This window comes from Hemibagrus wyckioides, linkage group LG19 (genome assembly GCF_019097595.1).
Source record: "Hemibagrus wyckioides isolate EC202008001 linkage group LG19, SWU_Hwy_1.0, whole genome shotgun sequence".
In the NCBI taxonomy this organism is placed as follows: domain Eukaryota; kingdom Metazoa; phylum Chordata; class Actinopteri; order Siluriformes; family Bagridae; genus Hemibagrus; species Hemibagrus wyckioides.
In genome coordinates this window covers 14,342,898-14,370,600 of record NC_080728.1, presented here as the reverse complement: position 1 = coordinate 14,370,600, position 27,703 = coordinate 14,342,898, and the positions used below count along the sequence as shown (strand labels likewise).

At 37.9% G+C, this 27,703-nt stretch overlaps 1 protein-coding gene across 3 annotated transcripts; it reads right to left on the bottom strand.

Moving 5' to 3' along the window:
• Window positions 1–10,096: 10,096 nt before the first annotated feature.
• syt10 (synaptotagmin X) lies at window positions 10,097–26,359 on the bottom strand. Of its 3 annotated transcripts, none has more exons than XM_058416607.1 (7): window positions 26,078–26,359; window positions 24,239–24,922; window positions 19,065–19,626; window positions 14,709–14,829; window positions 14,384–14,555; window positions 13,719–13,848; window positions 10,097–12,953 (listed from the first exon to the last, which is right to left on the bottom strand). In XM_058416607.1, exons 1-7 carry the CDS (start codon window positions 26,113–26,115, stop codon window positions 12,882–12,884), a joined length of 1,779 nt encoding a protein of 592 aa, XP_058272590.1. In that variant the 5' UTR covers window positions 26,116–26,359; the 3' UTR covers window positions 10,097–12,881. The 3 variants fall into 3 exon arrangements, with proteins under 3 accessions (XP_058272590.1, XP_058272591.1, XP_058272592.1); XM_058416608.1 differs by having other exon boundaries at window positions 24,239–24,674; window positions 26,063–26,358; XM_058416609.1 differs by having other exon boundaries at window positions 24,239–24,674; window positions 26,078–26,358.
• Window positions 26,360–27,703: the final 1,344 nt, after the last annotated feature.

Sequence of the window (27,703 nt, the reverse complement as noted above, 5' to 3'; positions counted from 1 at the left end):
TCTGAATCCCAAACACTAGTTAAAAGGCTGCTCCATAACTGGACTTTGCAAGAGAAAATTATGTCCCTGTTGTAGCTTTTATTTATCAAGGTACCAACAAATAGCCTAAACCTTTCTACGGATCATAAAGAAATAAAAGTTCAAGTACTGTGATGAAAGACTAATTTGTGCTTTATAAATTAACTGTAGTATTATTTAATTAACACTAAATTTGTCTAGAAGCCAATGCCATGTGTATAAGATAAGAGTGTGATGTGTTCATATCATCTGGTCTTAGAAAACACTCCGCTAGCTTTTGTAGTCTGGACTAACTGGAGCTTGTTTGTGAGCTTACTAGAGCATCCAGACAGTAATGCATTACAGTGATCCACCCTAAAGGTATCAAAAGCATGAAATAGTTTTCCTTTATTGTGTAGTGACATTATATGTCCTGTCTTAGCAATATTTCTGAGATGAAAGTAGGCTATCTGAGAAATATTATCGACGTGAGCTTCAAATAATGGAGTCAATAATCCACAAAGGTCTTTTTACTGCTACACATGATAAAAGAGAAAGACCATCCAGAGTTACTATGTACCATATGTCATATTATTTCTGTTGTTCTTCTTTTTCATCTTCTTCTTGCTGTTTTTTATTATTTTTATTACTAATACTACCACAAAGGGAAGTTAATTGTATACAGTAAAATAGATTGGCCTGAAGCAATTAGTCACAAATGCCAAAGAAAAAAATGACATAGATTGTATTCACAAGCATGAGGTACATTTTAATCTATGCAACATGTATTTGTGTCAGTAAGAACTGTAAGCTGTAAGTGCTGTAAAGTGCTCAAAGTATGGATCGGTTTTGACTGACAACAACACACTGCAATTTGATTTGAACCCCTGAGGGGCTACAGAATTGCAGGTGATGGTGATGTAGGCAGATGTTTGCCTTGTATGCGTTCTGCCCTTACAAGCTGCATACCTTCAAGTCTGATGCAATCAGACAACAGATTCAGTGTCTTGATCATCCGATTTACAGAATCTTTCTAACATTTGAAAATGCAAATACTCTGTAGTCACCTATGGCTGGAATGACCGCTGCAAGTCTTTTCAGATATGTCTTTCTCTGTGCAGTAACACCATGCTGGCAAAGGCATATAAATGTATATATGCCCTTAGTGGAGCACTTGCTTCTACCCAGGAGGATCCTGGTTTGATCCAAGTTCAAGCTGAGTTTGGTCCATGTAGTTGAGCATTCACGTTCTCATTTTATTCTGTTAGTGCTCTCATCTCTAGGGCTTTCTGGCATTCCTGCCATGCCATTTGTTAGCACTCACTTTTGCAATCCTGAGGCCTCAATTAAAGCCTCTGCTAAGAACAACCTTCATTTCCCTCATTCTGACTGGTCAAATTTTGCTCATCATGATTACAGGATGTCTTACAATTTGGTCACATTTATACAGTACTACATATTTATACAGTAACATAAATATGTGCAAAGTAAAAAGATAAGTTACTTTGCTTCATTATAGTTATAAAATAACAAGTTGCATTGTTTCAGACTGGAAATATAACATGAACATTGTAACAAAACAGACATGTTAGGAGGTTCTTGCTGGCATTTGAAAAATATTTCAAAACCCTGTCAAGTATTGTGTTATGGATAAAGAATTAATTATGCATTCAAAACCTACACGCTTAGTTTTACAAGGTAACAATTATACAATTCCATTTAGAGTTCTTCGAGAGGGCAGCGGTGTGTTTTTTTTTGTCCAAATGCCTCATGTTCTTGAATCTGCTTCCGAAATAAATATCACCAATTCAATTCACTATCATGCTCCGCTATTTGCTCTGGTGATTCACTATGTCAGACCACTTTTCTTGGTTCTCATGTAGAATAATATCATGCTGAGGACCTCTCAGAGTGCTGCTGGAATAAAAAGAATTGTATCAGTACGATCAGAGTTGAATTTAAGGCCATGATATATACTTATTTGTGGTTAAATAAAATAAGATAGAACTGTATACAAAAAGTACAAAAAAATGTGTATGTGAATGTAAATGTATTTAATTGCAAGGCAACAGACAGGTATTAGTATGCAAGCTGGTTTATATTATTAGAGCTATTTTTTGTCATTTGTTAGCGTTAGTTAGTATTTGTTTGGTATCTTGGCAAATAATGCACTTATTTACCACCAATAACTAAATCCAGTGCCTTAATTGACATTCTGTCTAGTTGTACTTCAACTTTTACCAAAATATTTGTTCAGATAAATATTTGCAGGTAAAATTTGGTATATTTGTTTTTCTGGCTCCTCAGAGAATTTAGTAGCTTATTATTGGTTTGAGTACGTCGTTCCGTGTTACGGATTGCCATGACATCCACAGTGCACTCACACCTTGTATCTTCACCACAATGCTGAATTAGATAAGCAATATTAAAAAAAATTTATGTTTGTTATTCTTGAATTCAGCACTGTTGGCTGTATTAGATAGAAATGTCAAAGACATGTAAAAAGTCATGCTGTTATTATTTGAAGAACATATTACTGTGATCTTTTTGTCATCTTACTGGCTCATGGAGTGCTTGTGTGTGTGTGTGTGTGTGTGTGTGTGTGTGTGTGTGTGTGTGTGTGTGTTTGTGTACGTGTGAAAAACAGAAAGTGAGAGAGCGTGTGTCAAATGAAATCAGCCAAGAGAGCTCTAATGATGTTTTTTTTTTATGTGTGTCTGATCCAAGGGGCAAAATGTCTATTCCTGGTCGCTCATATCAATATGTTTCTACCGGCGGCACTTCTGTTGGATGCTTTGGTAAACAGACACTGTGACCTTTCATCATTGAAAGAGTTTTTAACATTTTTTTTTTTTTCCGAATGAAAAGCCAATGAATAAATGGGCAGTTGCAGACTGCAGAGGATTTGTGATACTCTTTTATGATTAAACATTTAATTACTCCTTCTACCACAGTGCTGCTGAATTCTCTGTGTTCGGATTGCTGGTTCATTTTCTATAACAGCAGCACTGACATTAGGGGGTTTATGTTAATGCATTTATTCACATCGTTATGTTAACATTATGAAAGTTGAAGCTTTCTGTAAGGACAGAGAGGAGATGTTCATTTAGCATTTAACGAAGGAGTCTCCAGTATCAGTGCTGTGTAACTGTCAAAGCTTTCTATTACTTTTCACCATTTTACTTTTCACCAATCTGTCTCGAGCTTTGACTGCACTCTCAGTCATGATTGCTTTCTCTACCTTGTACATATATGACCTGTTTTTTTTTTTTTTTCAAAAAAAAAAAACTGGTTTGCTGTAAAGAAATAAACATCCAATAATGTTCCCAAATTGAATGGTAATTTCCAAGGCGCATTGCTGAAAGAAACATTTATGTGTTTCTCAACTGTGTCTGAAAGCAAGTGTGTTGAAATCTGCTAGCAGGGACCAGTAAAGCCTTAATGATGAAAATATGTGATAGTGGTGCGGCTGGATATGTCATCAAAAGCCTGGCAAAATCCCTTGGTCATGCCTCTTTTTGTTTCAGCTGTGAATTCCTCTTGCAATCATGTCTCTCCATACTGCTTTATAGTGAACGAAGACCTCTTGACAAGCACTTAAATGAGCACTTAAAAAAATCTTCCAATTGTACTGTTTTCTTTGCTGTAATAACTCATTGTACTCCTCTCTCCGCCCCTCTCTAACAGGCTTTTAACTTGATAGAATTCTTCAATCCTGACCTATTCGTGCTTAGCATGAGGATATTTTTCTTGATGGAGCAATTTTGTAAGTCAGTCTGTATAAGAACGTCTGCCAGATGCTGTTAATTTAAATGTTATGCTGACATGGTGACTGACATGAGAGCCTGTACATAAGATAGAATTCAGAATGAATAACCAGAGGAAAACACTCCAGCTACAAGGGCCTTACTTTCTTCTCATGAGTGACAGTGTAGCAATTAAACTGACAAGGTGAACATGATAACATGTGTTGGCATCACAGGCAATGCCTCACTGGACAATGAAAACCCTCCAACAACTGGTTGGAGCCCCTCCAGTTTCCTCAGTAAGACCAACCTCAGGCTTAGACACTATTTATACCACAGTGCAGTTGAAGTCTCAATTCTGTTGATTAGTTTTCTATAAAATCAGATCTGACAGTAGTTCCTGTCAAACTAACCGTAAGGCAAATCGCTAGTGTATATTAAAGCACTCCTTCTAACGTTATCTGTCTATAGGAACTGCTCACTGCTCAAGGCATGTGGAAACAAATAAGCTGTCAAAAAATGACTGATTATGGTCACTATAACGTAACTGATGAAAACAGAAACCAACTGTTGCTATGCACAATTTTTGTTGTTTACTAAATTTTTAAAAAATTACCGTGTGCTCTCTAACTCACTCACACACTTCCATTCATCACTTTATCCTGGTCATGGTCACTGCAGATCTGAAACCTATCCCAGGAACAATGGGTGTCAGAAATACACCCAGGATGGTTCCCCAGTTAATCCCAAGTTACTACATACTCACAAACTCATTTACTAGGGGTAATTTATCATAACCAATCCAACTACAGGCTGGAAACCAGAGGAAACCCACATGGACTGGTTTCCATGGGTTATACCTTAGTTGCGTTTATTCTTTCCTCACATATAGTATCCTTGGAAGGTTGGGGGTCAGAGCACAGGGTCAGCCATGATGCAGCACCCCTGGACCCAGGCGGTTGGGGGCCTTGCTCAAGGGCACAAAGCTGGCATCTTAGCTTGAACTATTGAACCCAAGAGCCATTGCACTTGAACAAGGTCAGCACCGCCCGAGTGCAACGGCTGAGCCTCGCTCTGGGCAAACCACCTCCTTGATCATGGTATTGCCCCAGCCAGGTAAGAATATTATTTATACTAACAGTATATATTTATACTTACTTACTTTATTATATATATAAATACTATATATAAATAGTACACATAAGTATTATTTGCTTATTTAGACATTATTACATTAACTCCTTCTGCAGTTCTGCTGTCTGCTGTTGTCACTTTATATTCATTTCAATAATTAATGTAAGTTTATATCATACAGCCTTTATCAGACATACTCACACTCACCATCTCTCACTTACCGTCTTGCGCTCACCGCCAGAGCCACCACCAAATGTGAGTCACTGGATCATAAAGGGACAGTCTCTGTAGAAACTGACAGCTAGAGTTTCACATTTCTAACCTCCTGAAATCAGTGTGATTTTTTTTTTTTTTTTTTTTGAGATGACCTTCTGTATTTGTGTACATTATCAGCAGCTGTTACTTGCCAGCTGCTGCATTTTGCTTGTCTGAGCCATTTTTCTTTCATTCCTGTCCTGTTTCTTCTCGTGATAGTTATGTTTCCCAAGATTGTCAGAGATTTTCAAGGTGTTTGCCAATTTCTCTTGCCAAGTGCGCTCATCTGTATACATAAGCTCAGAGATGCCAAGAGCTAGTGCTGCTCATAATCAACAGGGGAGAGAACACATAGTATCACACAACATGGAGTTTCAAAGTCATAGTGACGCAAATAATTATCTATGAAGAATGCTGCATTAATTGTCTTTATGGAAAAATCATATGTTCACTTACTGCCACTTTACTGGGAACCTGTACAATTATGCAGTGATCAAATCAGCCAATTATGTTGCAGCAGCGCAATATGTAAAATCATGCAGATACAGGTCAGGCAGATACCGGGCAAGTGCTTTAATTCAATTCAATTCAATTCAATTTTATTTGTATAGCGCTTTTAACAAAGAGCATTGTCTCAAAGCAGCTACATGAGAAACGACATAAGAAAACAACAAACATAAACAGACAGACAGTCCTAGATGTTATCCCAAGTGAGCAAGCCTGAGGTGACTGAGGCGACTGTGGCAAGGAAAAACTCCCTTAGATGGTATGAGGAAGAAACCTTGAGAGGAACCAGACTCAGAAGGGAACCCATCCTCATTTGGGTGACAATTGTGTGATGCAGATACAGCATGTGTATAATGTTATGTAAATCAATAAGGAGGTTGTTGTCCATGGCGCTGCTTGAATATCCCAATCCTCACAAGCAGAACCCGGCTGGAGCTGGTCCATCTCCGGATGCCACTGGAGCCGGCACAGTCTCTGTATGCCTCGGGATGGGTAGAAGAAGGGAAACAATGGAACAGCATTAGCGTAGCTGCTGTTCATAATATTAGCAGTACTGGATGAATGTGCATTTAATCAGATGTACTGGAGCACAAGGTTATGGGAAGTGTTAGATGTATGCCTGGCTAAAGAGAAGTCTTTAGTCTACATTTAAACTGGGAGACTGTGTCTGAGCCCCGAACACTGTCAGGAAGACTATTCCAAAGTTTTGGAGCTAAATACAAAAACGCTCTACCCCCTTTTGTGGACTTTGATATTCTGGGAACTACTAGAAGTCAGGAATTTTGCGATCTTAAAGAGCGTGGTGGATTGTAACGTGTTAGAAGACTGGAGAGATAGGTGGGAGCTAAACCAATTAGAGCCTTGTACGTGAGTAGGGCTAATTTATAGTCAATTCTAAACTTCACAGGTAGCCAGTGCAGGGATGATAATTGTTGGGGTTATATGATCAAATTTTCTTGATCTGGTAAGAACTCTGGAGGCTGCATTCTGGACTAACTGTAGCTTGTTTATTGAAGATGCAGGACAACCACCTAGTAATGCATTACAGTAGTCCAGTCTGGAGGTCATGAATGCATGAACTAGTTTTTCTGCATCAGATACAGATAAAATGTTCCTAAGCTTGGCAATATTTCTAAGATGGAAGAAATACGATTTTCAAAGGATAAGTTGCTGTCTAATATTATGCCCAGGTCTTTCACTGTTGAGCTAGTAGTAACAGTGCATCCTTCTAGATGCAAGCTGAATTGCGAGAGCTTCAGTGTACTGGTTTTGGGGCCAATAACTAATATCTCTGTCTTGTCAGAATTTAATAATAGGAAATTATCGGTCATCCAATCTCTAATATCTTTGACACACTCAGTCTAGACAAATTAGATATTTCATCTGGTTTTGATGAAATATATAACTGGGTATCATCGGCATAACAATGGAAACTAATCCCATGCCTTCTAATGATGTTACCCAATGGAAGCATGTATACTGAGAAAAGCAGAGGTCCTAAAACTGACCCTTGTGGGACCCCATATTTCACTGGCACTACACTGGACAGTTCTCCATTTAAATCTACAAAGTTGTATCGATCAGACAGGTAGGATCTAAATCATTTTAATGCCTGTCCCTGCATACCTATGTGATTTTGTAAGCGATCTATGAGGATATTATGATCTATAGTGTCGAATGCAGCACTAAGATCAAGCGGGACTAAAATCGAGATGCAGCCTTGGTCCGAAGCTAAAAGCAAGTCATTTGTGATTTTAACCAGTGCAGTTTCTGTACTATGATGGGGCCTAAAACCTGACTGAAATTCTTCAAGGATAATTCTGATCTCTGTAACTTTAACCCAGGCATGGTTGTTTTGCTGGTATGAGTATTTCAGAAACTGCTGATCTGTGGTTTTTACACACAGCCATCTCTAGAGTTTACCCAGAAAAGAAAAAAACATCTTATGCACAGAGGGTCTGCAGACTGAAACACCTTGTTGATGAGAAAGATCAGAAGAAAATGACCAGATTTGTTTGAGCCTCCAGGAAGGATAAAAGTATCTCAGAACTCACAACATGTCACAATACATCAAACCTTGAGCTGGTAAGATGACAGGTTCCACTCCTTTCAGCCAAGAACAGGAATTTGAGGATGTCTCACTGACTCACCCAAACTGGACAGCTGAAGACTGGAAAAAACACTGGGAGGTTTATTTCTAATTAAGACTTTTCTCTGTATTGGCATCTAGGTAGTGGAACAAACTTCTGCTAGATGTCTGAACAGCTGAGCCATTGGCTGCGTTCAAGCCGCATGAATGTAAAAACCTGCCTCCTACAGAAGTACTTAAACTAGCCCTTAAAAACTCCGAAACAAACTTGTCTATGTGCATTCTTGCTGTATTAGCCACCAAGAGAATTTTTACACTGATGGTATTCTTAGTCTGTGACCTAGTGAACCAGTATCGATGTATTCATTGATAGAGACTTCAAAAGCACTTCTTCGAGTCTCTCTGGATAAAGACATCTGCTAAATGCCATACATGTAAATGTGAACCAAATCTTTGATGCTGAACTTCAAACTGACGCTCTCCATGTGTATTTGCATGATTGTTTTTTATCGTGCTGCCCGATGATTGTATGATTACACAACTGCATGAATGTGCAGAAATATAGGTATTCCTAATAAACTGGACAGTGAATGTATATTGGTTACACATAAAATACAAAGATGATATGGTGTATGTCACCATGTTATGTCCATAAATTGAATCTTAAAAATGCAACCACATGTCCTATATGTAAAACATTCCTCTTAGAAAGAGCTTATCTGAAAATAACATCACAATCTTACTACATATGAAAAGTCCACTATGTGGCATGATTGTGAAAAACTGTATATTCAAAAAAGCAATACATGAATATAGCCTACAGAAATATATGGTGTCTATATCGTTTCTAAATATGGTTAAATAGTGCACAGGATTATGTAAATATCATGTGACATTTCTGTAAGGTTGTGTAAATCATGTACTTTCTGCAACAATGACTGCTGTGCTCTCTAGAAAAGTTTTCCTCGTATCAATTCATATTTGGTGTAGAACTATAATCCACAGTGCCTCTAATAAATCAGTTTCAGTAAGGACATGTTGAAAGTGTCTCATGTGTGTTAACAGGGTACAGATCTCGAGCTGCAGATCTTAGCCTTTCTGAATGAATGAAGCTGTCAGCCCGAGGTCTCAACATCAGACGGTTATTTTGATATCCTCCTACAAAGACAACCTGATCAAGGCGTTCCCATGGGCACAGCATGTTTGAAGCAGCACTTTGTAGTCATCAGAGACCCAGAGATTTAAAGCACAGTTCTTTCCAGTAGAACCTTTTCCTCTTAGACAGACACGTCTTGAAAATACATCGTCTTTAGTGAATATTAGTGATGCCATCTTCTCAGTTTGGGGTGTCACTAATGTGGGATAAAGACAAATGTTCTAAGAACAGCACACATTACTAAATCAGGAAGGTTAAGGCTTTTTTTTCTCAATTATAAGTCCAGACAGGAAAGCATATCAGGCTGGGGGGAAAAGTCTGAAATGGTCCGTCTCCTACTGCTTGTATGATTACTCTGTCTGGAGTTAATTCTCCAGAGATATATATTTTCCAGTAGCAGTTTACAGTCCCTGGAAGACAAATTAGCAAATCAAGGGCAATGTGGAGCCTTTAGATAATTAACCTGAGTTATGCAGACTGCCTGATTTTCTAAGTCAAATCCAACGATAACGAATGTCCCCATAACATCCACCATCCGTGTTTTTGGTGCATTTTTATAAATTACAAGTCTGGGTGCCCAGGACATTTCATGTCCAGTCTTTTTTTTTTTTTTTAACAAGTAGGCTCAAAAACCAGGGAAGGAATACTACTGGGGAGGAAAAATAACCCTTTTTATTTGCTGTGAATTTTTAAATGTTGCGCAACACACCTCAATTTTGTTAAACACCATCCGCACAAAGTTAGCCATGCTCTTCTGGGCAGGAGGGATGGTGTTAGGCATTAGTGCCTCTCCACTATCATTCACAATGACACTAGCCAATTGCAGACATCTGAGATTATATACATGGTACAGTTTAGATAAAGCTTTCCTTAAAGTGTGTTATTCTCTCCTGTGAGTTTGAGGGGGAAAAATGTAGAGGTTGGATGTCTTGAGCAAAAAAAGCATTTGATAGCCCCAACCACCCTGGCTGGTAGGTGTCCTGTGACAAGGAGAGTTCATGAGTGGGTGGGAACTGCTAAAAACAATTTAGGGGGAATAAGCTGGTAAAAAAACAAACAAACAAACAAAAAAAAACTGTTCACTAGTGTACATAAGATGCTACATCAAAAATATAAGCATAAGGATAAAATAAGCAGTGATCTATGACTATATATTGAATATATTGAATTTATGAATCTATCTAATTAATGTATTATTTGTCTGCCCCTGGACTGAATATTTAAAAATAGAAAATCATGAATTGCATTTTGACAAACAGCATTTACTTAGTTAAAGTACATAAGAAACAGATACAGTAAAATTACAATATTCAGTATTTACTGAATGTTACAAAAGTTATCACAAAACTGTACATTTCATGACGACGAGTAGTGCACACCGTTTTCTCTTTGCCAGATACAAGACAAAAAGCACTGAATTTTACTGAGGAACTATTCGATGGCCTCAAAGAATAGCACTTTCAGCAAGTTCGATTCAACATTTCACAACAGATGCAAATTGTGTATAAAGTTATATAAGATCACAAGTTTCATTATCGTACAAATGATCACCAAACGATCCATAGAAATGCACTTTAACATAACTTCAAGAAACTCAAGTATTTACGCTCAAGTATTGATGCACGTTGGCACTGGAAAGGAGGATATGTGCAAATACAAAGAGAACTCCAAAATTCAGTAGTTCATATTTAAAATTCTATCATATTTAGAATCTTAGCAAGGAAATAGAGAGACTGGTATCAACATGCTACAAGAATGTATTACTTTTTGTTGTACTGGGGCAGAAACGTAGTCCTACTGTGCAAATTAAAGTTAACAGTACACAGCCTTTAGATATTTGCCATGTTCATTGCATTACATTTGTGATCAAAAGACAGAGCGCTTTTAGCAGCCAATTGAGTGAGAGTTGTGCAATTCATAGACCTTATATGATTTCCAAATCTACGCAGGTTCTCGATCACTAATTCACACTAGGGATGCTGTGTTGCTATGGTAACATGAAATCAATGGTGAATGGGAACAGAAAATCATAAATGTATATTCTGGATTATTCCTTTGGTCCAAGAATGTTGCATATAATTTTAATTACTGAGACTAATTTGCATAATTGCAAGGTGTTCTAGTTTTACTGCTGCATCAGCTGTTTTTGAGAAACCCACTGGGAAAAACAAACTTTCTAAACGTCTAATGTCCTCCATATGCCTGTTCTTTTTATTTAGTTACAAAACATGTACTTACTTAGTTGTTTAAAAAAAAAAAACACACAACTTGAATTACGTCAACACCAGCTACATTTTGCTATTAACTCCATATGCCAGGATTTATGGAGGTAAATTCAACTAAATAAATGTGAAGGTTCATTTTGCCGCCCCCTTTTTTTTTTCCAAATATTGAATTTAAATAAGTTAAATAATCCTCGGGGACACAACGTTGAATAATTTTTACATTCTGTGTCTTAAGGAAAGAAAACTACAGTTAAAGGGACAGAACCAAACGTCCCAAAATCTGAACTCAGTACCAAGAATTGTTTTAATTCACCATTAAAAATGAACATATTCTATTCAATTTATTTTTCTTGATTTTTCTATTTATTTATTTAAAAATACATTATTCCTAGCTCATACTCATGTATGAAACTGAATATTTCGCTGCTGTCAAAATTTTAATTTAATTTCAAAACATTTGATTTCGATTATTGAAAAATAAAAATTTTTCAAGTGTTAAATAAAAAGAGACCTTTAAAGACTTCTATAGATATAAACAGCATTCTCTAGATTATGCACATTTGTTGATAGTAGACATGAAGGAATGAAAAAAGATTGTAGCAGACAAATGATTATTTTAGGGGATCTTCGTTGTGCATTTGATGACTTATGGAAATAAATCCTCGTGCTACATTAGCTGCTGCTGTGAATTCTGCCTTGTATAAAATCTGTAATGTGATGAAAGCATGAGGTTGTCATGAGGATGACAGAATCATCACAATCCTCCATGCTTCCTGAAATGTGCGCTCTAAAGTAGGATTTCTGCTCCCTCCATCTTGTTGCGCTTTATTATTATTTTTTTTTCTGTTAAGGTTTTAATTGGACATATGGCTTGATGGGTTCTAGCTCTTATTCCTGTCAAACTGAAGAAGCACCACTACCCTGGATTGCTTTCATATGCCTGAGGTCTTTCCCCATATCAGGAAATTGTAGATTTAAATTCATACGTTACCATTTCTTCTATATTTGTTGGTTAAAATGGTTTATGCACACACTTCAGAATTGAAAAAAAGCACAGAAATGACAAGCCGTGACCTGTTTCTTGATGAACAGTTCCTTACAGGCTATATTTTGAGAGGTCCAGGTTCCCTTCTATCATGTGATCAATGATTGTAGTAAATAGGAAGTTAAGAAAGAATGATTTACTTTACAAGAGTAAGAAATGTATATGTACCCATAAAGCAGGAGTATAAACATTTGCATACATTTTCACCATATGTGTTGACATCTACATCGGTCAGGTGAATATTCAGGGTTCAACACTGCTGTTTTTAATTTTCAAATCACACACAAAATAAGGTAAGATTTTTAAAATTTGCATGCCACTATTATGCTTGTCATTTAAAAAAATAAATATTTAAAACATCAAATATTGTCATCATTTTTTCTATTATGCAAAAGACAAAAATTTAAAGGCTATCATTTGATATGTCACTAATGTAGTATCATTAGACTGTCAAACATCTCATTCCATCACATCACCACACAGGAGATGTGTTTTTCTTCACCCACTGCCTTTAACCCACCCACATTCAGCAAGTTCTAGAGGTAAGACAGTGACATTATCTGTGTGTACACAGGACACCCGCACTGCATGTTATCCTCTGGCAAAATGATGGAATTTACAAGCTACAACAAGAGAGAAAAAAAAAAGAGATATCTGGTGATACAAACCAAAAACATGGCCACTAAGCAGTGTGAAAAGATCTGTGGCTTTCAGGGTCTCATTGTAATTATGGAGTCTGTGGAGGTTTGGGTGAAGGACAGGAACCCTGGCTTTCGAAGCTAGATCCCCTTCCTGGCCACTGTTAAAGAGAAAAAAGATAGTGTTTTAGATATATGAAAGATATATGAACACACATAGGCAGGTTAAATCTTCATTTGCACTCATATATACTTTTCTAGGCCTGTAAGTACATAAATGCTAAACATATTAACCAAACATGTAACAATAAATCAGAACAAAAAATAAACCAACCAACCCCCCCCCCCCAAAAAAAAAACACAGAAGAACATCACAGCAAATATTAAAATGCAAACTCCAAAACACAAAACCTAAAACACTTCACAGTCAATATAAAAACACAACAGCAAATCAGAAAACAATTAAAAACTCAAAAGCAACAGCAAAGCCAAAACCATCACAGCAAATGTGAAAATACAGCAAATAAAAAAAAAAAACAGCAGCACAGAAACATCACAACAAATTCAGAAACACATCAGCAACTGTAAAATGGTACATGGTGATATGAAGTCTAGATACTTATTTAACATCCCTATTAAAAAAGCATAACATTCATAACACACTGATCAACTCAAATCAGAGACAGATGTGTTATATCATCATTATGCTGTCAATCACACTTAGCTCCTGGTTTTAATAGCACATACACTTATAGCACAAATAGAGGTAATTAGCAATATATGTCTGTGGAATGGAATCATTTCTATACTGTAGCATCCAACTGACTAACCTCCTGTTCATTTTTCTCCATATTCAATATTTTAACCATGCTGCACAATGAAAGATGCTCTTGTAAGTTGATGAACTAATGAGACCTTCTTCTTACCTCACACAGGGCGTGCCAGTGGGTGATGGGTTTGCGTGGGTAGGCCAGCATCTCGTTCCAGTGGTCTCGACCCAGACCCTCTGCATCGGGGCCTGTCCGACACACGCCGATCACCTCATTGTGTCCAACTCTGGTGAGAAATATAATAATATGCATTAATATAGCATTATTGTGGACAAGCTGGAATAACACAGTGGCTAAAAAAACACTTAAATAAATGCATTTCTCTGAGTAAAGTGTTCAATAATATGCAGTTAACTCAAAATGACTGACATCCTTTCAAAAGAACTGGTAAAAGTCTTCTAGAGCAGGAGCCACAAAAGTACCCAAGGATTTCAGAATGTCAAAGTTAATTCTTGGGTTTGTCAAGTTTAAAAATGAACTATTAAACTCTACTGCCTTAATAAAAGGCTGTTTGTAACAGTGGCACCACATAAGCCCTGACTGAGAGCGTCCCATAAAACAAAAGTCTGAATTTTGCCGCTTGTCTATTGGGATCTGCTGAGTATACAGCTCTACAGCTAGACTCTACCATTAGATAAAGGGTGCCAATAATTCTGTAGCAGATTCTAATTTCAGTTGTTGACTCCAGCTACGCCATTATCACCACTCCTCCATGAAAACTGGTATATGGTTAAGATGATTTGTAAACAGACACCACTCACCTGTCATAATCCATCACCATAATCGACAGGCTGACCTGCTCCACGTTCTCAGGAGGTATGTCAAAGATGATGGCCTCGTTGTACACAGGGTTGAGTGTGCCCTTCTTAGTGGTGGTCTTTCGTTTCTTCAGCCTTCGACCATCGCAGATCAGTGACACTTTTACATATGGGTCTAAGGAAGCAAATTCTTCTGTTATGGTTCAAACTTTAAACACACATCGTCAATGCCTGCTTTATTTTTAGCTTTCATCTTTTCTTCAGAAAATAAAGAACTGATGGTTTAGGATACTTCACCTACTAGTGTGTGAATCTCACCGACACTCACCAGAGGCGCCAGTGATGTCCATGGCTTTAAGATTACGGCACTTGATGACTGTCAGAGTCATACGGCCAGCTGTGGGAAGGTAGCAGAGGGAGTACATAATTTCCCCTAAATCCACACTCTCCTGTGGAGAAGCACACATATCACATCAAATATTACTGAGGTTCACAACACACCACTGAGACAGATTACTACAGCAAAATAAAACACACTTGTTGGCAAATGATATAAAGCAAATTCTTAAAGATTTTCTTTGCCCCTGTGGAGACTGTGACAATACTATGAAAAATAAACCACTGTCTGGCACACCAAATAATGTTATTTATCTCAGCAGTAAAGATTCCCTTGGAGATGTTGGACTATTGTTTGCTCGTCTAAGGAAACTGAATCTGGAGAGTCTCTTTAGACCTGCCTGGGAGACAGGTGCCGTTTCTAATGTTTACTTATGTATATTTCTTGTAGCAAATACATCACAAGAAATCATGGTATGGTCTTTTAATTAATGCATATTTAGTTCACAATAAATAATTAATGCAATACCATAGTTGATCATTATATACACTTTATTACAATATGCTCAAACATTGTGCTGACAAAATGATGAGTGTTTCAGGTTTGTATTAAGTAATCTATATTAGTCATGTATGAGTATACTAAATGCTTCTAAATCTACAATAGGTTTATTAAAAACTCTCTATATACATTCTCTATACCACTTATCCTAATGGGTAGCAGAGAACCTGGAACCTATCCCAAGAGACTTGGGGCACAGGCCAGGTATCTAGAGATTTTTAGAGATTTATAGATTAGCCTACAATGCATGTCATTGGACTGGCTTTAATTTAAGTATTAAATTATTCTTTCAAGAATTATTTTGAAGTCTGCTCTGTCATTGTCATAAATGTAAGATCATGATCTAGAAATGCTACAAATGCGGAAACTATTCAGTTATTCTTCAGCAACACACAATAACTCATGACAAGAGGGCTACAAACAAGAGTATCACAAAAAGACAAGAGTGGTACAAACGGTCCTTGATCAGAGTGTTACAAAAAATATTTTCTAGAAAACATAATTATTTACATGGTCCTACTATAGGTACTAATTTGTACCACCGAGTATTACTTGACCTGAGTACTCTATAACCATTATTATTATTAGAATTGCAGCAGCACCACTGTTATTAGACTTGCATTCAGCATGAAATGTTTTTTTTTTTAAATCATGCTCTTGAACTAATACTGGGTTTACGGTCAAATGAAATAAAAAGTGGTGCACTATTAAGCAGAAATATTTCCTATTTAGAAATACAGCGGAATGATTATTAGATGTACCAAATGAATCCCAGATCATTAAATTCATTTTTTGCAGTGGTTCACGATGATGGCTAATCATCAAAATCACAGTTTATTATACTGAGAAGCAAGTAGTGAAGAACAACACATTCCAACATAACACGGAACATTGAGATGGAGTTGTAAGTGTAAGAGTTTGTTAAATGTAAGAGTCTCTTAAAACCTGAGTGTGCTAACCATGTGCTCAAAGGACGATAATGGAAGATGACACAAAATCTAGGTGCTAAAACTGAAACCCTCCCTTAGTTTGGAATTTGGGATGATCAACAGGTTTTGATTTGATGATTATAGTGTCTTTGTTGGTCTGTGTGGTACTGTTGCTGCTGTAAACATAAAGCCTGCCCTGTGCTCATCCCAGGAGTAGTATACAGTTAGTCCTGGGATGAGCACAGGGCAGGTTTTATGTTTACAGCAGTAAAAGCATAATGATTTATTCTGGTGTCACCCAGAAGAGGATGGCTTCCATTTTGAGTCTGGTTTTCTTCCTCGTGTCATCTTTAGGAGTTTTTGTTTGACATGGTCAACCCTTGCTTGCTCATTATGTATGTTCATTTCTGTAAAGCTGCTTTGCGGCAATGTCTTTTTGTCGAGGGTGCTGTATGCCTAACATTAGGTTGAGCTTAATCAACACTAGTGTAAGGTGCTACCCCTTTCTTTGGTAATGTTAACCCTCGTTCTCCCACAGGAAACGTGTGGAGCTACAAGCGGTACCCAAATGAAACCCATGGCGTCAAATAGCGATGAAATGGAAGGTTAGAACATGAGGCGGAAGTGTGACTGCTCAAGGCTGCAATCAATGGCATGGTCTATTCTGGGTGATCTGAGTAACCAGACTGTCTCCACAGTTGTAGTTCATGGAGCAGCTGGTTCAGAGCATTATGTTTGACCCTGGAGCATTACCAGCTCTTTAATCTTTCATTATAGTAGATATACTAGTAATAAAGATGATATTTTAATTTATTATGATGTAGTTCAGATCTACAGTGGGGCGAAACCATACAGTAAATGATACACAGATTAAACTTTCCCTATGTACTGATGCAATGTGACTTGATGAAAAATACTAAACGATGTATTTATCCAAGATAAAGCCATCCACTTGAGCCACACCACCAGTTTGGTAAGACTTGATCACTAATGAATTAAATAAACCCTGTGAGATATTGTGGCTTTTCATAACTAGGACAGACACACAAAGAAATAGAGAATGACAAGTTCAGACATAACACATCAAGCTATCAAAACATGACAGGGACAATAATACACAGTCATGTCAACAAAATTTTACACAGACTGAAGTATTGGGAGGCATCTAAACAACAATAAGGAGATGAAATGAAATGTGCGAACACAACAATCAGTGTTTATGAATCCTGCAGTGACTGATGTGTCAAACTTTCCAGAGTGGAGATTAAGGGCTCAGTGTGAGTGAGCCACCAGAGAGAGACACAACTTTCAGCATTAAACAAAAAAATGGTCAACTTCCTTTATATCCACCTGAGTTTTGCAGCAGGATGAGTGGACTTTATTAGTAAACACATTTGCTTCACTGAGAGATAACTCAGTGTGACGAGGTCTAGCCACTAATATTTTAATTGCATTCGCATTCATATCTTTTTATAACATTAATTTTATAACATGGGCCATGGTTCATATTTCAATGTCACTTTGTCGTATTATCTTATAACACCCATCTGTCTTTGTGATTACAAATACCATTACAAATGAGCACACTGTTTAGGAGGAAAATAATGTACATGTAATAATGTAATATCTTTTTAACAGTAACTTGCATTCAGAAAACTATTGAAGAAAAAAAGAGTAAGATATGCATCTGCTTTTGCTATGTTGCATATTTTCTTCTATATGTATAGAAGTTGGACAAGTAAGGAATGGTGTTTTTGGGAAAATAATCAATGCCGAGTTGCTGTGACTGCAATAACAGCACATACTGAAGTGTTTTATTCCTCTTATACCACAACAATTTGCAGCAATTGCATTTTCCTTTGTAACATAATACTTTAAACTGTGGGTGGTTAAATATTATTTGGTGGAACATAAAGAAACTTCCTTACAGAAAGCATGTCACCACAAAGACGGTTTTGTGTTTTCAATACATGTACTATTATCCTTACTGTATTCTGTAATGAATGTGCTATTCAGGTCCCTGTGGTTACTAAAGAAAAGATAATGTATTACAGCTTCATTATAAACCTGTGATCTGAATTGCAGTCTGAACTACTGTTAGAGCTGAAGACATTCTGACCAATCAGATTCAAGATTTCAGAGCTGCAGGAGTCTTTTAATAAAGAAAAGTACACTTGTTTAGTATTGGGAAAGCATCCTTAAGATGAAAACACTGCCTCATAGCACAGAAGACCTCTCTGTGAAAAGAGAACAGTGTTTTTCAAGACATAAAACATGACTGTGACACTGCATGACTGAAGATGTTACATAAACTGAGAGATCGTTTTGAGTGGGATGAAGAAGCCAAACAGACAATAGAACATATCCGAAGGCTGACATGGAAAGAAAACAAGTCATGTTTGCCTTCTTTTCCAGAACCACGTTGACAGTGTAGAAGTGGGATGGTAGGACATGGCTAATCAAAAGTCTGCAGCATTAGTCATGTCTAATGTCTGTAGTTCCTTGTGGCATAGGAGGAAGCTAATTTTGTCCCTCTTAGGATTAGGTGTGTGGGTGTCCGGAAGGGTGAATCAGTTTTGAGCTGAGCCCTCCTTCACACCTGGTTTTGCATAACAGATCAATTCACTTGTTAATGAAAGACCCTGTTCTCCTCTTGCCATATTGGTGCTTGTGGGCTTCAGATTTTCAGAGACAATGGCTTGTTAGTAAATGAATGATCTGGAACACTGATTATGTTGATTATACTTATATACTACACTTTTTTATTTTATTTCTTACATTTGAAATGCAAGTAGGATGAGTCAAATTGTTTTGGAAACAATTAGTGCCACACTTACACAACAAACACTATACTCACTGTAGTGGAGGCGAGAATGTCCTTCCATACCACAGCCTCACGTGACAGGTCTGAGAGCTCAAACAGGTTGTCCACCACTACCTCGCCGATCATGTCATGACTTGTGAAGCGGTCAAAATCGTAGACGCTGAAGTGCAACTTGCGGTTACACAGCTGATCGTACTCCACAGGGAAACTAAACACCTCATCAAAGGTAGGGTTGAGTGTCTTTCGATGGACCCGTGTCTGGAACTTCTTTTTACGCTCAGGGAGCAAGTAGATCTTTACGTACGGGTCGGAGGTACCTGTGAAGTCCTTGGCCGGCAGGTCCAGGGCTTTAAGGATGCGCACGACTAAAGCCTGTTCCTCATAGTCGTACTTCAGCGCAAAGCTAAGCTTGCCACATGTCTCCACTGGCTCCTTGTTCCCTTCCTCCGAGTCCACGGACTTCTGCTTGTAGAGTTCTGGCTTTATGCGCCCGATGCTGACTGCTGAGGACTGCCTCACTGGCAGAGTGTCCATGGTGAAGTCCACACTGGTGACATTCATCTGCCGTCTGAGATGGCGACGAAAGGAATTGTGTCTAGCAAGAAAGGAGATGAGTTATTGCAGAATTCAAATCAAAGTTCTTAAAAACAGCAATTTTCCCAGTCAGAACTGAATCCGACTATGTCTTCCTCTATATTTCAATTATCACTTTCCTGAGTTTGTGGATGCATGGTGACTAGACAAATCTAGAGAAACAAACAGGTGTGGGGACAGTGTAAGAAAAGAAACATAAGGAAAGCTGCAGTTCTAGATTTAGCAAAAAACAGAGAGCAAAATAATGTTTTTCTACAGCAGCCTGTATTTAGTAACTTGTTTGTGATGAGCTGGAATCCCACTGCTTTTGTTGTTTTATCTTTTAGAAAATGTACTAATCCACTAAAAGGGAAATGCTGACTGAAAGATGATTAGCTCGAGGTGATAAATTACTCCTGGAGCTTCATACTACAGTGAAAACTCAAGCGTAATATTAGCTCTCTAGCCTATTTTTGTAACACTCCCATGCACTGACACTGCAGCACTGAATTAAGTCCATGCTTTATAAAAGTTATTCATAAATGTATCTGAATGGCTTTGATGGCTTAATCATATTGAATTATTTGACTGCTGTTGTTTATGTGAAAGCATGTGATGCCTAAAACAGGTGAATCAAAGAGGATACATTTGCAGATCCAAGAAATAATGTTATAATACATTATTTTGGAGAAATATAACCAAATTCCAGCAAATTTGTGTTCCCACTTGTCCCATATCAATTTATCGAAATAAATATTCTAAATGTCAGATTTGCCTTCTTTCACACATACATTCAGCTGCTGAACAGTAGATTTGACTCAAAGAACCACTCAGGTTTTTTTTAAGGATTTACTGTTAAATGATCAAACAACCCCTTTGTGGTAATGGATCTTCAGCCCATTTCCTCAGATGCATAATGACTTCCATAATTCAACTATACCATGGTTTTTCCTTGGGCTTAATGTCGCCTAGCAACTGGCAATTTTCACAATAGAAAACAAACACTTTTTATAGAAAAACTTATGCACTCAGTTACGAATACATACTACAAACCATTGGATGCTATTTGACACTTATGACTGAGCGACACAATAGATATGGCATGTCTAAAATGGCTTAAATGTTCCACATGCTCTTGGGCCTGTTACTGTATCTTGCTTTTACTGCTTACTTATTCTAAAAAAAATATATATATATATATATATTATTAGCAAATTAATGAGTTCACAAAATATGTTACTGAAAGGATTAACGTTTTTGAATAGCAGATACTTCCAAGGAGTCGTAGGAATCAGCAGAAAATAATGAAGTTTACGTGACAAAGCCTAAAAAACAGCTAGGACATTTCATTATTCAGTAGCAGCAGCATGTTTTAAAAATCTGTAATGAACAATACCTCGAAATTCAGTAATAATTCTGACAGAATTCTTCATAGGGATATTTAGCATACTCACATAGCCATAGAAACAATAAAAACATCCCCACCTTGCCATTTGATGCATGACTATGCTTAATAAGAAATCCAATATGTCACACTGTTAGTATTCTCTTTATGTATTTCTCTAGTGTCTTCAAAACTGTGTGCAGTCTTCTATTAAAGCTATGAAAACGAGATTATGTCAGTCAGTTTAACTGTTCTATAAGTGAGAGTGTTTATAATAATGTGTCTAGGTTTTCCCCTATTATCTGTTTTCTCAACATGAATAAAAAAATCATTACATTAACCCTCACATTCCTTCATTTGGCTCTCCTCGACTGGTGATTATCTGGACAACATGACCAGACCCAGCTGAGCCTGACGCAAGAATAATGTGTCCATGTTAGCAACCAGATGGCCAGAGAGGGGCAATTTCTAAGTCATTATCTGCTCACAGACTGAACACATTATATAAACTTAGCTTTCATGTCACAAATTAACCTTTATGACTCAACATTTTCATTCTAATTTGTTGATCTAAAGTATTTATGAGGAACACTATTTATTTTTTTTTTATTACTTTTCTCTAGAAAATTCAGTTAGAGGAAAATGTAGTAGATCTCTTCTGTTGCATAAAGGAGAGGGAAAAAAGCTACCACAGAGGACAAAAGCTACACGATTCACACATTTAGCAGCTTGTGTTTTTTTTTCAGGCTACCAACCGTACAGCCCCCTTGGCATGTTTGTACTTTAACATCGCTGCTCCATTATGCTATGTGACCATGCAGACATGCCAACAGAGGCAAAGTGGGAACAGACAGCCCTTTTCTCTTTTAACTGTGATAGCTGTGTTCTCAAAGACCTTTGGTCAACATGATATAAGCTTAGAGGGGCTTTATTGCATATAATTAAGTTGGCTTAATGTCCTTTATTTAAAAAAAATAAATAACTGAGAACAGTATGGCACTGCTCTGGTGGCATTTTGTTAATTTTTAATAAGGTGTGGCTACAAATTAATACATTAAGGCCTTGGGGTAATATTTTAAGGCCATAACTTTATGCAGTTGTGGAACATCATACTTAATACATGGCCTTCGGTTTGTCATTTGGCACAAATGAGTGAGCAGAAATGAGCTTTGCTTTGAGGATTATGTTCAAGTATATCTACCTTATATATACTGGTATAACTCCAGTATGTTTTTATGCATCATTTCAAGATTGAAGCAAAGTTTAACATTATTAGTCATCTCAGTGCTTAGTCTCCTGTGACAAGAATGGTCTGATTCAATTGACTGCTCTGTGACTCAGACCTTTTAAAATACATTAGTTGCCATGTCATAGCAACTACATTGGCCTCAATGTGGTAAGTCATGGCCACAACTTCTGAAATAATAACCACTATGTCACCTCAGAAGCTCCAAACGAATATGACCGAAGGAAATAAATATCATGTGTTAAATGTAGTATCTATTCAAATAATCAGCAAAAGAAAAACAGGTCACACGGTAAAACGATGGAAACCGAAAAGACAACGTCCACATGAATAAAGCAGGAGAAAACAGATCCTTGTCCCATTTTTTTTTTTTTTACAGCTGACCTTTAAGCTCCCTCATTTGCCCTTTCTCTGTATTCTATCAACATGTAATTTAGGGGCTACATAGTTTATTAGGCTGCATCAGGGTTTTAATGGCAGCTCCGTGGGAACTCAATAATGGCCACCATCAGTAGAGCAGTGCAGCTGTTCGTTGCATCCCCAGCAGCACAAGAGCTTACAGTATGTCGGTTCTATTGCATGGCAATACTAATTACAAGCCCTTTCACTTTAAATGTAGTGTCGAGAACCAAACAAAGAGGAGAACAGCTGATTGTTTAATTGCCGTTGTCATGGCAGCATGACTCGGGTGCTCAGGCTGGAAGGCTGTAGTGATTACAGGGCTAGTGGAAGAAGGTAGGGGGCTTGTTGCAGCCCTGTCAGACGTGGAGTGAAAATAGCTAATGCTGCCGTCACAAGCTTTTAAATTTGATATAAACATCATTAATTAGTTCTAATGCTGAAAAAGGTTCTCAGTGTGCTGATTTCATTCCTTAATTGCAACAACCTTGATAACTACTGAGACAGCAAGGACAAAAAGTCTCCATCTTTTACTAAATGGAGTTTTCCATGTGCAAATGCATGGTTACTCATACTTAATTCATACTTTATTCAACATTTTTTTAATATAACTGGGACAAATACAAATGTTGCCTGGTTTTTAAGTCAAATTGCTAAAGTTTTAATATTTTTACAGGTCCAATCAAAAATATTCTTGGGTTTGTACTCTTTTATACTATACTTGTATAGACTTGAAATTGATTAAAACTAACAAATCCCTCAACTGCATGTCCTTTTTTTTACCAAACACAGTGATATATAGAGGTCACTAATATATATATATATATATATATTAGTGACCTCTATATTTCAATCTGCGTTTATTTTGCTTGCGTTCAAAAATCCACTTTATAATCTCAGCATTTGATTATGTAATTGTGAAGTCATTAAAAGTTCTAGATATAATGGCACATGTGTATATGTACGCATGTGTGCATAAAAAATTGGGAATGTCACAGGGATGGAACTCATCTTTTTTATAAAAATAATTCATTTATTAGTTTTCAGTAAGGGTTTTATCTTGGTCAGGTAAATTAGATTTGCCAGTCCACCTACTGGCATGTTTTTGGACAGTATAAAGAAACCACAGAAAACTGGAAGGAAATCCACACAAACAGTAACCCAAGCTCAGGATCAAACCCATTACCCTGAATCTGTGAAGTGGCATAGCTACCAATGCCACAAACATTTTAATAGCTTTTAATAAGTAGAGCAAATGAACTGAACATTTGCATTTTCATGGAAAAATGTTAAATGTATCATTTTAAGACCTGCTGTGCCCATCAGCCATGGAATAAAGACAGTTAAAAGTGCTATGTGAGATGAGAGAAGCTGAGAGGAACAGGTCAGATATTTGAATGTGTGAGAGGAATTAAGATCTAGAATTAAAACCTCTGGGGACTTGGGATCTCCGGTAAGAGGTTTAGAGAACTAGCAGAAGAAAAGAGAAGCTTATAGGAGTTGTGAAGTAGTTGAAAGATATTTTGTGGACCTGAAGAGCTGAGAAGAGCTATGGGAATTAAAATAGAGAAAAGCTCATGAGAGAACCTAGTAGAACCTGGATACCTGGAGAAGGAGGTGGGTTCAGTACTCTGTTTCTGAATCTTGGCCTTCTTACTCAGGCGTTCACGTATTGTCTGCTGCACCTCAGCAGGGATGTCTGGAGATGTCTGGCTGATCTTCATGGCTGCCTCAAGCGACTTCACCGAACTACGACCGTTTACCATCACCTCAGGCACCTTCCTTTTCTGGTCCTCCTCCTCCTCTTTTTTCTCCTGCTTCTCAGCCTGTAAGGCCTGGCGCTCCGGAAGTGATGGTGTGACATGAGGTGTGGGTGCTGGAGCCTCAGGTAGAACCCCTTGAGGTACGGTCTCACTGTGTGAGGAGAGTGCCTTGCTTCTCCAGATGGGCCAGCACAGCTTCCAAAACACAAAGAGAGAGACTACCAAAAGGGCGAGTCCACAGAAACCCACGAGCACAGCTAGAAGACTTACAGAGATGTCTACAGGCAATGGTTTAGGGGAAGACAGTTGAGCGAGCAGAGGGAGAGGTGGAGAGTAAATAGAGGAGATGTAAGAGAGGGAGAGAAATAGGCAGAGAAGTAAAAGATGATGGGGTAAATTGAAAAATTGAAAAGACAGACGAGACAAACAGAAAAGGCCAGCAGCAATGAAAGTGTGGGACACACAAGGAAGAGAGTAATAGAGAGAGAGAAAAAAGAAGGAAATGTATAAGAAAGGGAAGAAAATCCTGTATTGCAGAAAAGGGAACAGAATTAAATGCAATAAAATTGTAATAGAAAATGACAAGGGAAGTCATAGTGTCCATAACTCATACAGTTTATAAGCAATGTCATTCATCATGCTTATTTGAGATGGGATATTTTTAAAGGGTCAGAGATTAAAAATCATATTTGAATACATTTCTTCTACTGTTACATGTCTAATAAAGGACACAATACTTAATCAACACATGAAACACTCAAAAAACACATAAAAAAGTAAAATAAAACAAAAAAACAATTCATTTATACAATTTACATGTGGGTATGTGTGTTTGCATGTATGGTAGTGTAGAAGTATGCGTGTGAGTATGCATGTGTGTGTGTGTGTGTGTGTGTGTGTTGGGAGGGGTGGTCCTGCATCGTATCTGAAGGTAATGCAATGCAATAGACACGTTCCTAAGACACAGGTGTCACCATAGCAGCAGACTGGGCTTCATGGTCCTGGTGCACAATAGAATACTTAATGCTTTGTAAACATTTACCTTTCTAACAAGAACAGGTCTTTTGACATTTACAATCCTGAAGATATTGCTTAATTTGCATATGTGCATATATAATAATATGAGGAGTTGATGATATGTGAAGAATCAGTGTTTTGGAGAATGTGCTTGTTTTAAGGGTAGCACACTAAATAGGCTATAATGTGACAAATTATTCTTAATTAAGAATAAAGTCAGTATAGTACATATGGCACGGGCTTATTATAGTCCACGTTAATTGTGTGTGAAATAAGTGGTGGAATATATTTCCACAGTACTGACACATTTAGTAGGCAATCTTTATCTTTGCTATGCTATTGCAAAACTGGTTCCTCGTCCTAATAATCGATGAGATGAACAACTCTGTAGTTTTGATTTCCTCCAAATTATGCGTCATGTGCTGAAAAGAAGATGCGACTACCTGTTGCACTAGAGCTACAGGTTTTTGAGAACATTACAGTTCTTCTCATGAAAGAAAGAAAGAAATAAAAAGTAGCAGAAAACATTCCTCTAGCGTTGTAGTCACTTAATATGGCAGTAAAAACCTTCTGTGACAATTGAATTGAAAAGTTAAGCCAGAAAGAGCCTTCAGCAGTTTAAACAAAACTCAATTGTAGTCACATTTACCTGAACTCCCTTTACCTGGTATGTTGCTCTCGGTTGGAAAGATGTCCGCGCATTTCTCCCGGTCGACGTGGCCGGCGAGGCACAGCTCGGTGATTATCTGAAGAGCCCGCTGGCACAGGCTCACGCCGTCCTCGGTGCGTGCGCTCATGTCTTTCCGGTTAATCCATTGTATGTTGGAGGAGCCGCGCGCGCGAGGGTTCATCGGGACGCCGCGTGCGCTGCCGAAAGCGAGGAGAAAGCGAAGCGTCCACGTGCGTCTCATTCATTGGCACCTGCAACTCGCGGCGCTCGCGGACGCTTTGGAGAGAGTGGACGCGTTGTAGCGTGCTTCGTCACGAGCCAATAGGAAAAGAGGGCACAGAGTGTTCTGACACGCGACGGTGTCTGCTGGACACAGACTGTTCATCCAGTTCATTTAATATTTTTTTTTTTTTATTTCCATAAGTTACACTGTGGCAACCAAACAGGCCTATATAAAATAACATCAACTGCATAAAACGATATCAATGAAAAGTTTTCATGTTCCTTTCCTAGGCACTAATGCAATGCTGTGTAGACATTCATTTTCCCTATGCATGTACCTGTGCACAAATATTAGGTATCATGCAATAAAGCATATCCAAAGTATTATCTCGAATGATTCTTCAGTCCAGTCCTATTGTGCATGCGTGCCTCCATTTCTTCAGTTCTTTACTGACAACCTGCAATTAGCTCCCATGTACTTGACGTCTAATACTGAAGATAAAGCATATAACTGGTTTTGTCTGGCCATATATGATCTCTCATTATAAGTGTGTAGAGACATTTCAAAGAAAAATAAAGCTTGGAAAAGGGCAGCAGAACTGGCTGGTGCCTCTGGTGAGAGTAAAATAAATCCTAACACATACCATTTAAATCAAGTGACCTAATCTTCTTACCGATTAGTGTATGATATAATTTAAATACATATAATACTCCCTAATATTGTGCTGTTCTCCCTTTTGCTGCCAAAACAGCCCTGACCTGTAATGCACTGTGAATTCTGACACCTTTCTATCAGAACCAGCATTAACTTCGTCAGCAGTTTGAGCAACAGTAGCTCGTCTGTTGGATCGGCTCACATGGGCCAGCCTTCACTCCCCACGTGCATAAATGAGCCATGGCCACCCACGACCCTGTCACCGGTTCACCACTGTTCCTTCCTTGGACCACTTTTGATAGATACTGACCACTGCAGACCGGGAACACCCCACAAGAGCTGCAGTTTTGGAGATGCTCTGATCCAGTGGTCTAGCCATCACAATTTGGCCCTTCGTCAAACTCACTCAAATCCTTACACTTGTCCATTTTTCCTGCTTCTAACACATCAACTTTGAGGACAAAATGTTCACTTGCTGCCTAATATATTCCACCCACTAACAGGTGCCATGATGAGGAGATCATCAGTGTTATTCACTTCACCTGGCAGTGCTCATAATGTTATGCCTGATCAGTGTATGTAATTTATCTATGCAGCTTCTGCTTTTTCTCATCTGAACACTATAGTACATACCCACAAACAACAATGGTCGCATCTGCTAGTAGCATCTTGTCACTTCTCTATGTCTGTTTGGGGGGAAAAAACAGAATGATTCATTCACTCTTGCCAGAGGTATTTGTAAA

Bases quoted from the DNA above. Each gene is read 5' to 3' on its own strand.
- syt10 (XM_058416607.1), bottom strand. From the start codon at position 26,115: ATGCGCGGACATCTTTCCAACCGAGAGCAACATACCAG. The intron at 24,923-26,077 runs GTAAAGGGAGTT...TCTGCAATACAG, and splicing joins AACCGAGAGCAACATACCAG to GATTTTCTTCCCTTTCTTAT. The intron at 14,830-19,064 runs GTGAGTATAGTG...GCTTCTCCACAG, and splicing joins ACATTCTCGCCTCCACTACA to GAGAGTGTGGATTTAGGGGA.